The sequence below is a fragment of the Hibiscus syriacus genome, unplaced genomic scaffold (assembly GCF_006381635.1).
Source record: "Hibiscus syriacus cultivar Baekdansim isolate YM2019G1 unplaced genomic scaffold, ASM638163v2 tig00111069_pilon, whole genome shotgun sequence".
Classification (NCBI taxonomy): Eukaryota; Viridiplantae; Streptophyta; class Magnoliopsida; order Malvales; family Malvaceae; genus Hibiscus; species Hibiscus syriacus.
In genome coordinates this window covers 109,624-122,591 of record NW_024062970.1, presented here as the reverse complement: position 1 = coordinate 122,591, position 12,968 = coordinate 109,624, and the positions used below count along the sequence as shown (strand labels likewise).

The 12,968-nt window shown below is 33.0% G+C and overlaps 1 protein-coding gene across 1 annotated transcript; it reads right to left on the bottom strand.

The window, feature by feature from the left end:
• Window positions 1–2,566: 2,566 nt before the first annotated feature.
• LOC120151764 (alpha carbonic anhydrase 4-like) lies at window positions 2,567–4,023 on the bottom strand. The gene is made up of 7 exons (XM_039164127.1): window positions 3,946–4,023; window positions 3,649–3,857; window positions 3,451–3,557; window positions 3,262–3,367; window positions 2,995–3,153; window positions 2,866–2,919; window positions 2,567–2,776 (listed from the first exon to the last, which is right to left on the bottom strand). The coding sequence occupies exons 1-7, from the start codon at window positions 4,019–4,021 to the stop codon at window positions 2,696–2,698; spliced, it is 792 nt and encodes a 263-aa protein (XP_039020058.1). The 5' UTR covers window positions 4,022–4,023; the 3' UTR covers window positions 2,567–2,695.
• Window positions 4,024–12,968: the final 8,945 nt, after the last annotated feature.

The window sequence follows — 12,968 nt, the reverse complement described above, 5'->3', positions numbered from 1 at the left end:
TAGGGCTACGTTGGCAGGAGTGATAACAGACAAGTTCGGTTTTGGAAAAAACTTAAAAGCAAAACACAAACTTAAAAAGAGTTGTGATAAGGGTCACTCTGAATTGATTTGAAAGGAATGATTATGTAGAAGGGCTGATCTTATTGGACTGTTATCAAGTGATTCAAAGGTATGGTCACTCTGAAAATATAAATAAAGGCAAAATAATAACTCATAAAAAGGCTCCTAGTCTGTTTATTTGGCAGTGTATTTAAGGACGGGCATAGGTCGGGTTTTTGGTCCACCCGACCCGACCAAAATAAAGTTTCACCCGACCCGACCTGAATATATGACATAGAAACTCGACCCGACCCGATCCAACCAGAAATAATAAAAAAAAGTATTTTTATTTAATAAAAACAGTGACTTAATTGAAAAATTATAAATAGAGGGGTATTATTGTAATTATCCCTAAATATATAGGGTAAAATTATATATTTTTCCGGGTCTGTTCGAGTCGGATTTTCACCCTAAACCCGAACCCGACCCGAACACCACATAAAAAAACTCGACCCGAACCCCATTTTTTTAGAAAACCCGACCCGATCGGGTTGGATCGATTCGGGTCACATGCCTATACCTAATTGTATTATCATGGACCAAAGTAAGATGGGAAAACTTTGTGATCTACTTGATATTGATAAAATAACGGATTAATGTTGTACAATAACCAATGCCATATTGTATTATTCTGTATCAAAATTTCATACTCTGGCAGTTTGCACAACCTTCAAAAAAAGTATTATTCTGTATTAATCTACATACTTAAAAATTATTTTGTCTATACCACTGAAACTAGACTTGAATATGAATTTAACCATATAAGACACTTCTTTTAGTTCAACTTGTATAATTTTATAGCGAATTTTCAAAGCTGACTTACATAAACTATTTTGAGCAGAAACTATTGCCCAATTTTCTGATCTATCATAAATTAAAAATTCATATCTTTTTGTATACACCTCGAAGTCAATATTCATTTGTTTTAAATGAAACTAGACTGTTATACGAATCCAACGATATAAATATCATCCTCTAATTACTTATGTATAATTTATGATGATTTTATAAACTTATTGTTCAAATCATCATTTATAGGCAACTTTCCCTAATTAACATCCTTGGCTTATTCTATAATTCTATTAGTTTACCAAATGAACATTTATACATGAATCACAAATCTCATAATATTTAGGAGTCACTTTTTACCATAGTAACTCTGTCACTGGCTCGTTGCAAGTCAATGTTCATTCGATAACATAAATTTAATTTAAATATGCACTCACATTTGTCTTACTATTAAACATTTTCTACGATAATCTTCCTAATCTCGCACTTTTTCTTTCCCTCTTGAGTCCCTTGGATCACTAGTTTTATAGTGGTCTAGCAACGTCGTATGATAACATAAAATATTTAAACTATATGTTAGTATCGACCTAACATAATCTAAACTTAATAATATAAAAGTCTATAAAAATAAAATCGATACTTAATCGATATAAAGATAAATCATAAATCCATAATAATTTCAACTTCCCTAAATCTTCATTCAATTCCATAAATATTTATTCTCATCACCCCCTTCAACTTTTGCCAATTTCACAAACGAGCTACTAATTATGAATTCTTTTTAGAATTCACATCAACCTTTCCATTTAATTCATAATGACCCTTCATCATTATGATCATTTCCACAATAATTACCAAAATTTTCCAGTACCTTAATAATATGCTCAATTCAATACCTTAACATTCAAAAGCTTTCAATTTCATCCTAAAGTTTCTTAGACTTTTTAAAATTACATTTGGTCCCAAAACTTTTACAAAGTTTATACTTTAGCCACCAAACTTTCAAAACTTACATTTTAGTCACTAGCCAAAATTGGGGTATTACATGCAAGAATTTTCAATTTAATCCAATTTCAATTGATTATAAGGCTTATTTCATTTTAAGGACTAAAATGGTTGAGATTAATAGTAGGAAATGATATATATAACTAAAACATCATTAAGTAAAAAATCATCGTCGAGCTACTCATTAGAAGACAATCACGACTATAAGAATGTTAGGTAAAAAATTAGGGTAAACTACATATTTAGTATATAAACTATAAGTATTGACCCATTTTAGTACTTAAACTTTCATTTTTTTGAAAATCATACTTAACCTTTCATTTTCATTTCATTTTAGTACTCGTCATTACAAATTTAAAGCATTTAGTACCTAAACTATCAGTTTTGGTTAATTTTAGTACATAAATTTTCATTTTTCTTCAAAACTTAATGTTAAATTTTGAATCGGGGTATTAAAACGAAACGAAAAACTAAAATTTTAACTACTGGTACTAAAATGAAACGAAACTAAACTTTAGATATGTTTTTGAAATTTCTTTGAAAGTTTAGGTGCTAAAACAGATCAAAATTGATAGTTTAAGTACTAAACGTGAATTTACCCAAAAATTAATAGAAGAAAAACTACTCATGAATTTAGGTAATTATTCTTTTATTTTACTTTTCACGCCCATAGTTGGGGAAATTTTAGCTTTTACATATAAAACGTGGGACAACAATTATTTGGTACAATAATTTATTTTAAGCATAAAATCTACACCCTTATGCCATAGAGTTTCAAGTGTTAGACATGGTCCATATGTTTTCAAGTGAAACTCCTCCTTGGATAGAGTAACACAGTTCTATCATTCAGAGGTTGAGTTGGCCTTGAATTGTTCCTGTTTTGCTGTAGAATAAATTAACAAAATGTTACTGAATTTTCAGAGAAGATTACTATTAATCCCCACGATTATCAATAAATTTGGAAACACTCACAGGAGGAAGTACTCTCCTTAATGCTTCAACTTCAAACCTGGTGACCGTCTTGACCTTAATTAGGGTAATACCAAAATATTCAAGTTAGTAACACCTACATACAAGTTCGAGTCGAGCTTGGAAAATTACCTCCTTGAAAACTGTCCAAGTTACATTCTCGGTACACGGAGGAGTTGTAAGTGAACCGTTGTATCGATAATAATCCGAGTTCGGAAATCCAACGGTTTCCGGATTAATAAACCCTAGAGGTATGTCTTCCCTTCCAAGAAATAATATGGCGGGCAAAATCTGTTGGGAAAAATTATACAAAGGAAAACCTTATATATAGACACACGTATATATAATATGGTATTTAGAATATAAACTTGGAGAAATTGAACCAAAACTTTTGCATACGCTAGCAATGAAAAGATCAGGTAGAAGGCTATAACGGTAAAGGATCCCCACAACTGCAGTCTTATTTTCGTCGCTATGATGAACAACGTGAATCTCTAAGGGATACCTGTGATTCATTTTACGAAAATCATTTTCCGAAAACTGGTTTAAATAAAATAAATAAACGTTCATAGTAGACAAATTTGATACCTAGTTCCATTAAAAGTGTGCTCTGAAGGTGAATGCCAGTGACAGTTAACCGCTTTATATACCATTCCGTTAATGGTAATATTTCCGGCATCCCCTAGAAACACCACCTGATGACGATCACCACCGAAATTCGTGTTCTGTTATTCATAGGAAAATAAAACATTTTGTAACGTACAACGTATAGAGTCGATAAGTTACCGCGACGTCTTCGGTCCGGTTCCTCAAAACTGCTTCGGCTGGTCTATAGTTCCTTTGTAAATCTCGTGGCCGAGAACTGACTTGGACAGTTCCGATATCGATAGGAGATTGTTCTCGTCCGGTGCTGCACGTTTCCCATTTCGATTTGAGCATGCCCCAACGCGACGGCCCCCTCTCGGTTCCTTCGTCGTAGTTAAATTCATGATGATCTGTCACAAATAATACAAATTTTACTTCTGATTCTCTTCATTTCTAAAAGAAAGTAAGCAGTGGAGTCGAGAGATAGGGCATATATACCTGAGCAAGCCGAGAGAAAGTGAAAAGAGTATAGGAGAAAAACAACGGTAAATTCTGTATTGCTAAAGAACTTCATGGTTTGGCGATTGTTTATGTACTTGAACTTGATAATCAAAGGTATTTATAAGGAAATCATAGGTGCAAGTCCAGTCTAATTCGAAATATGAATTTATGTATCTAATAGGCGTTCATTAATAGCATTTCAACTGGGTTTATGTACTATGGTCTATATAATTATCATAATCGAATTGTTTAAATTCAGTCCAATTCAAAATATGAACTTCAAATTTAATTTAAATCATATATGATCGTAGGAAATATGAATTTTTTTTATGATATGAGAAAAAAAAAATGGGTAAAGTACACAAATGGTTCCCCGACTATGTGATACTTCTTTATTAAGTCCCTCGATCATTAAAAGTAACAAAAATGGTCCTCCAACTAAAAAGTATTACTTTGTTGAGTCCCTCGACTATCAAAAGTTACAAAACCCGACTATTCATTATGTTCCAAACTCGTCATTTTTCGTTAAAAATTTGGTAGTTGTATAAGCTGGACGTTAACATGATGACTGAGATGTGATAGTCGTTTAAAATTCTGGGATTATATTTTATCATATCACAATCAACAAGTTAATGTTCAACTTAGAATACCGTCAATTTTTTAACAAAAAATGACTAGTTTGGAACATAATAAATAGTCGGGTGACCATTTTCTAACTTTTGATAGTCTAGGGACTCAACAAAGCAACACTCTATAGTCGGAGGATCATTTTGTAACTTTTAATAGTCGAGGGACTCAATGAAGCATCACCTATAATTGGGGGAGCATTTGTGTAATTTACCCTAAAATAATTAACATCGGCATTTCAACAAGGATAAAAAGATAAAAGTTCAAGCATTAACAGTGACACAGTAAATAAAAATGATAAAGTTGGAGGGCCAAAAGGTTATTCTACCTTTCTACCTTATTAATGTTGAAATAACCACAATTTTCGTTAGGGTAATTGATTTTATTTTTTATTTTCTTAATGTATTTATTTCTATACTATTTATAAATCAATTAGTCAACGTACCTTGAATGAATTTAAATTAAAACTAACAATTAGGCTTGAATTTAATTGCATTAGATTATCAACTGGAAATCTACTATAAATTTCATTATTAATATAATTTATGAATATCGGCTAGGTAAGGGGGGATGTATGCAGCAGCCTTAGAGGAGAAAATTGTATCAGGAGCGGATAGAGGTGGTAAACGGGTCATTTGGGTCAGGTTCGGTTCATTCGAATCAGGTTCAGATTAGGTCATTTCGGGTTTCAGTTTTATTCGGGTCTATAGTAAATCGAGTCGAGTTCGGGTCATTTCGGATTTCAGTTTTATTCGGGTCTATAATAAGTCAGTTAGGTTCGAGTAATGGATTGGGTCAATATCATATTAACTGATTTCGGGTCGAATAAAATCAGATCGGTTGATTTCGAGTCAGATCAATATCCAATTAATTGTTTTCGTTTTGGGTCAACTTTGGATCTTCAGGTCAATTCGAATTGAGTTATTGTGTTAAGTCAAATCAAGTATATATAGAATTATTGATATATTTTTTGTAAAAAATGTGTCTTTTCTTTAAATCTTATCATTTGTGTTCAACACAAATCAAAGTAGTCACCGTGGTAAAGGAATTATTGTTATTCTTTGAGGAGCTGAGTTCGAGCACCATAGATACCAGGGGTGTGAGCGGTCAATGTCAAAAGATTGAGAGTTATTTTTTAACAGATACTGCTATGTACTTACCCCATATTATTTTAAAAAATATCATTTGTGTTCAATTTCATTCAAATTCAATTATCATTCTAAATTAGTCCTTAAACTTTTGAACATTCAAATTTTATCCCTAAACTATGAATCTCATTTGAACATTCAAATTTCATCCCTAAACTATGAATCTAATTCTAAATTGGTCCCTAAACTTTTAGACCTTTCAATTTCATCCCTAAATTCATCCAAATGTGTAATCCATTTCAACCATAGTTTAACCTAGTTTTTTTTCAAACATATAATAATATAACTTTCCTAATGATTTTATTAACAAGAGATGTGATCAGTATATACGAATAATTTAGGATAAAATTGAAATATTCAAAGAGTTTAGGGACCAAGTTAGAATGAAGATCATAGCTTAGGGATGAAAATGAAATGTTCAAAAGTTTGAGGACTAATCTAGAATAATAATTGTAGTTTAAGGATGAAACTGAATTTTTTAAAAGTTTAGGGATTAATTTGAAATGAGGGTCATAGATTAGGGACATATGATGCAATTAACTCATTAATAATTCATTATTTGATTTAAATAAATTAGAATGCGCATAAATCAATGTCTGATTTTATAACTATTTTGGTATTAACGTGTAATACACTAAACAACCAAAATTAGTACAATTACAAAACCAAACAAAATTTAATCCTAATATCTGGGGGTTATTATCACAATTAATTTGGCCACAATAGAGCCAATTGTGTCATCAAACCAATTACAACATGTCCCCCAAAATTTGGATTTTGTTCAGTTGAATCAAATTAATCGTGTCGGTGAATACATCAATCGATCTCAATGATAAAAAAAGAATTGTTTTCTTTAAAAATCTTGAATTTTAGTAATTGCATTTACAATTTATGTGTACGTTGTTAATATATTAAAAAAGTTAAACTTTAAATTATCTTATAATTACCCCAAACACGACATTGATATGCATTAGTTACAGAGAACCAGCCTGAGGGTTTAAAAAGGGGATAGATCAACAAAATTACTAAATAATCACCAATTAAAGATACACTAGTGGGATGAGACACTAGGTCCCTTAAGCAAGGTCAGGGGTTCAAATCCTGCATTTGCGAATGGAGCAAAATGGGCTTGGAGGGTCGCCATCTCCTCTACAGTATCCGATCTGTATTAGTCAAACAATATATCGGATACCAATGATTAATTAAAAAAAAAAGAAGATGAATAAATTCAACTCAAAGATAAAAAAATAGTATAAAAACAAAAAAAAATCCATAATTTTAGTTAAAAATGATAGTTTTTATAGTTACATGTTTGATCTTTATTAATCATTTATTATAAAATAGTATCGGTTCAAAATCTTTATTAACCATCGAAATCGTACATATATCCATAAAAGCAACTATTTGAATTCAAAATTTTAAAGATAACAAGACATTCTTAAACTACTGAAATCACTAAATAGATAACATTACGTACAATTGAGACATTTTATAATAAAAGATATTCTACGACGAAGAACCATATTCTAGGGATGACCAACTAAATTAAAACGCATATTTTTTTATAATTATTTGTATTTAATTTACTAATTAACATTAATTTATATTTAATATTATAAAGATATATTATAAAAGTAGTTTTTTTAAGTTTATTTGTTCAATTCATAAGTTAAATTTCGATATTTTTTATTTTATTCAAAAAAATAAAATATATTATCTTGATAGACTATCTGATAATTAATTTGGAACATGACACCTTTATAATAAATATATTTTAAGTACATTAATTTGATATATATCTTTTAGTGGAAATAAAAGTTAGTCGATGTAGTATTTACATTGTTCCTAATCTTTAGTGAACAGTTAGGCATGTATAACCATGCCATGGAAGAAAGGTAATTAAGCAAATTCAAATTTCAGCACAATCATTTATGAGGGAACTCGTTTCAATAATATCTCCAAATAGGGCCATTGGAACCAATAAATGATTTTTTTAATATAACAATGAAAATTATTGGTGGCAAATGGAGCAAAATTGACCGAATAATATGTTCGATATATATGTTCAAAACCTTTTTAATATAATAAGGTAATATATGTTCAAAATTATTTTAACATATTGATAAGACATACAGATCCTATAAATATCGTTGTTTGAACCTAAAACAAATCACTCGATGAGTTCTATACTTATATGAGTTGTTATTTAGTATACTATCGATAGAAAAATATAATTTCATAAACAACATCAATAACAACACCAAATTTTGTATATAGCGACACTTTTTGCGGCATTTTTCTTGTAAACGTCACAAATATTAGACCTTTAGTGATGTTTTTGTAAAATATTTTTGGAGAAACGCCGGTAAGACTCGTAGTTTGCGGCGTTTTTCATATTTAGCAGTATTTAAAAAAAACTGCTAACTACAATTTTTATCGGCATTTCTCTAAAAACACCACCTTTTATCAGTATATTTTGTTTTTTTTAAATGGCATAATTGTACTGTACTTTAGTGGCGTTTGTAAAAGCCATAAAATTTAATAAAAAACCCCAAAACTCTGTCTCTCGATAATTCCCAGCTTTCAGTTATTTCAACATTGAAATGAAACACAAGCATACCACCTGCAGGGATGGACGCATGATTTTTTGTTATGTTAGGGGCGAACTAAAATTATAGGGAGCGAAATAAAATTTCAATAGGAAATAAATAGAAAATTTTAAAATATATGATAATTTTAAATTTTTAGGGAGGCTTGTGAAGGCAATTGCTCCATGAAAATTAAAATTGTCATATATTTTATATTTTTTTTATGTATTTTCTATTGAAAATCTGTTTTCTTCCCCTGGAATTTTAGTTCGACCCCTTAAGTTTAAGTTCGCCCCCAACATACATAAAATCTTTTGTCCGTCCCAGACCACCACCAGCGTAGCATCACGATGCCGTTGAACTCTTTCGGTCATCAACTATCAACCACCAGATATGTCTCTCTTCTTCGTCGCACTCTTTTCTTTTTCTATAACAATCGACCATGGTGGGAAGGTGAAATCTCTATACTGACGTCAAGGCTCCGCTTGAATTCTTCGACCACTTTCTTGGAAAATAAAGGAATTTGACTTAAGAGATATATTCCATTTGGATCCAATTTCTTGTACATAATTTATATATATAAATTGTTTGTTTTTTTTTTGCTCAGCAAGAAATTTTTATTAACGAATATATTTTTCGCCTAAATCGTAAGTCTCGTTAAAAACCTCCCTAAACTAGGTGGAGGAAAAGAGTACTGACGATTAGGACCAAAACCACACACATAGACCAACTATCACTCGAAAGAAAGAACGACAAATAACAGAAATCACCCCAACAACAACCATCTAAACCGGCTGCCTGCTCCCAACATTGAGCGTCCATGTAAATGCCTACCATAGAAACAAAAAGATAGTAATGAACAATAAAGAAGTTTTCCACCGCAACCATCAAACATCCAGCTTGAATATAGCAGCACCTGATTTAAACCAGCTCTCAATTACCATCAACCCTAAAGTTTGAAACGGGATTTTCGATACATGCCCGCTATTGCTACAAACACTTCACAAACAAAGCTCCTCACTACCCAATCAAACAAACAACCAGCCATAAGAAAACTCATAAACAGCTCAAAGGAACAGACCAAGACAACTCAGAAACAACACCAGACAATCTAATTGCAGAACAAACATAACCCTGTACAACCAGCAGCCAACCACACTCAATACTACTTTGAGAGTAATAATATTAATACTCACTCACCCAGCAACTCAATCTTCAAAACCTTATGGGACAAAAACGGAATTAACCAACCAGATCAACTACTTCTCAACCCCAAGTCAAGCTTATACTTTAAAAATCCGAGCTTAAAGAACGAACAAGAACTTTCCAACAAACACTACAAGTTAAATATGATTTCACCATTGGAACATCCAAATAATTGAAGCCAACCAAACGCTCGAAGAGCTGCTGCTATTGATCAAAACCACCACATCACAGCTTATCAGAGATTGAACTGAAAAACCATACATAGATTCCCCTGAAGCAAACAGGAGCTTCCACTCAAAGCCCCAAGAATGGGAAGATAAAACTAGAAAGCAACCAAAACAATAACCCCTGAAAACTAAGATCTCTAAGACTTCAAATCTCGAATCTAACCAACAAGGGGAACTAGCAGAACCCTCCCACTAAAAACGACTATAATCCCACTCAGACAGTAGACCCTCAGCTTTAGCCACTGCTTACAATAATCTAAAGTCAAAAACATCATCACACCAAAATCTCACTATAATAGTTTCACTAAAAACCTCTTGTTACTTGAATTAACACAATATCAATCCTATACGTCCTAATAATCCTCCTTAGTTCAGAAGTTTAACATTTGAGACCATACCTCTTATGTTCCAGGATAAGATCCTAATCTCGAACTACCTCCTCTGATCCCAACTAAAATTCAATAGATAGAGAGTGAGACTCAGCTTCCAATTCTTCCATTGCTATAATCTCCCGAACCAAAACCTCTTCTGATCCTTTAAACTCTATCCCCAATTCTCTGCCGATCTATAATGTTTCTTTCGCTTCCCTCTTTTGTCTTTGCCATCTTGTTTGTAAGTCTGAGTCAGATAGGGATATGCCCTCAAGTTCAGTCAATTCTTCCTCGCATTGCACTTTCTTTTGATTTCTCTTAATTCGACAGATTCTACTCTTCCTTTGGTTATCTTTGAATTTCTCTTGGATTCTTTGAAGAGAACTATATTTTTTTGTTTTTTCTCTCCTTAGCTCTCTGGTTCTGCCTGGAATTGTGCATTAAAATATCCTCCCTCAGTTGAGTTGACAAGCAAAGTCTGTGATCCATATCCTCCCTATCTATCCCCGATAAGGTCTTTCCATCCACCCGGTCTGCCACAACCCAGTCATGTTGGACTTCCTCTCCATTGAAACGTTTGATAGCACAATTGTTTATGAAGCCCATATTTACCACATCCTCCATCGCCTTTGACTCTAATCGACCTTCCCATATATTCAAATCTGTTAAACTATCCTTCATTTCCTTATTAACACGAGCAGTCTTTAAGAATTTCTTGCTGGCATCTTCTGCCTCATTGATACATAATTGATCATTTAAATACTTCGTGTCATTAACTTCGACTCTCTCAATGTTTTCCACCTCAACATGAATTTTCTTCTGCGCATTCCCACTACTATCATCATTTGTTCTCAGCCCCGAAATTGCTTCTTCTCCGATATTCCTTTCCCCCACGTCCTTACCCGACAAGCAATCGCCTCCGGATATATTTCCCATACATCTTAATTGGATTTCGCCTTCCTCAAGCACCCTTTCTGTGGTATCTTCTTCCGATAAAGTCCTGTTTTTTCCTGACGAAGACTGAGAAACGCCGGCCATCACACACTCTTTTTCATCTCGCTTTCGAACCATTGTAACTCTGTTACCTATAACCTGTTCAAGAATTATAACTTTAAATAAATCTCGACCAACTTCCAAATCTAGCACATCATCAATGGTTTCTTTCCTGTTTGTAGCAATAAGAATGGTCACCTCATCGCAGCCCATTTCTTGCAAAGCATTTTCTCCCATCACTAAGAAATCACCCCATTGTTCCGCTATCCTCTTAAACGTGACATGGTTCCAACAATGTAGCGGCACTCCGAATAATTTGATCCAAGTTACTCTTTGATGCGGTCTATACGATTTTGTCCAAGGTTGTACATCCAAGAAAACTTCCTTAAGATACGACCATCTATGCTCCTTCAGAAACCTGTGTAGCTCATCGTCCTCAATCTCTATTAAGAAATCTCTCCCTCCCAGAAATTTAGTTCTTAATTCTCCTAGACCTCCAGCCCGTAATCTATCATCCACTTGACTCGAAGAACAAACCGTCGCCATTGTCCCTACCAAGCATTTTTGAAGCCTTCGTACCGCGTTCTCATCTACCTCCCCCTGCACAATTTTACTTCTCCTCATTGCTAACTCCTCCGTGCTAGCTCCAGATATACTATTTTTTTCTTGTTCTGCCGAAGATACAACTCTGGAAGCTGATGACTTATACAATTTCCTGCTATGGCTCTTAGCTCTGTACCTAGCTTCTTTGACTGTTAACCTGTATCCAAGAATCCATAAACCATTTAACCTAAGAGTTGCTCTATCTGCATCGTTTCTGTTGGAGAAGCTGACAAAACCAAAACGCTTCCCTGCTCTATCATCCTTCCTCGCTATGAACGAGCTCACCACATCTCCGTGCCTACCAAAAGTTGTCTCAATCCTCTCCAATGGTATGTCGGAGGAATATTATGAACAAACAAAGTTAATGTTTCGCCTTCCTTCTCCTCCATAACAGTTTCTTCTATGCTAAAGTTACTCCATCTTTTCTCTACGACAAAAATGCAAACCCTTGGTGTGGGTGAGAAAACTTTCTGATATTCTGCTTTATCTCGTCAGGATCTTCCTGTTGCTGAATCACGTTTCCAAGCGGAGATATTGACAGAACGGAAAACTTGACCTCAGACGTGGGGGTTGTGAGAATATCTAATGAGATGTTGCTTGAGGATTTTGATTGATGGTTCGTTGTTAAGATAAATCATCAAGAGAAATTTATAATATATATAAATTTTTATCTATGTGCAGCATGACAAGTTACATAAATTGTTTGTACATAATTTATATATAAGTTGCACTCAATTATGCATCATATCTAAGATCCAACTTGACATGTCTATCTTAAGAATTCACCCACATTTAAAAATTATATAAATTCTAACTCATCAATTACTTGTATATTAAAATCAGATTCAAAATACTAAATCCTTATATAAATTCTAACTTATCAATATCTTATATATTAAAACTACATGTACTATAGAAAATTAAGTGATATAAGGGTTGTTCGAGTTCCTCAAGTGGAGGTAGAAACGAATAATCAGGAATTGATTGATGTTGTATCTTCGAAAGTTTCAGATACGGTTGAAGAAATTGCAGAAGCGAGGGAGGAACATATCGGCAAAAGAATAAAGACTTCAAAAATCAACTTCAAGACATGAAAAAGATGATACCATGGAATCAAGCACATAATCTACCGTTTCAGGCGATTACTTAGGTTCATATTATGTTTCTTCTAATGAACCATGTTGAATTACATTTACATTTCACTTTAGTATTTGTTGTTATTGGATAATGCTTTGATTTACTTTTATTGTTAGGTGT

Coding starts and splice junctions, on each gene's coding strand:
- LOC120151764 (XM_039164127.1), bottom strand. CDS start 4,021: ATGAAGTTCTTTAGCAATACAGAATTTACCGTTGTTTTTCTCCTATAC. Junction 3,858..3,945: donor CTTTCTCTCGGCTTGCTCAG/GTATATATGCCC, acceptor TATTTGTGACAG/ATCATCATGAATTTAACTAC. Junction 2,777..2,865: donor TAAGGAGAGTACTTCCTCCT/GTGAGTGTTTCC, acceptor TTTATTCTACAG/CAAAACAGGAACAATTCAAG.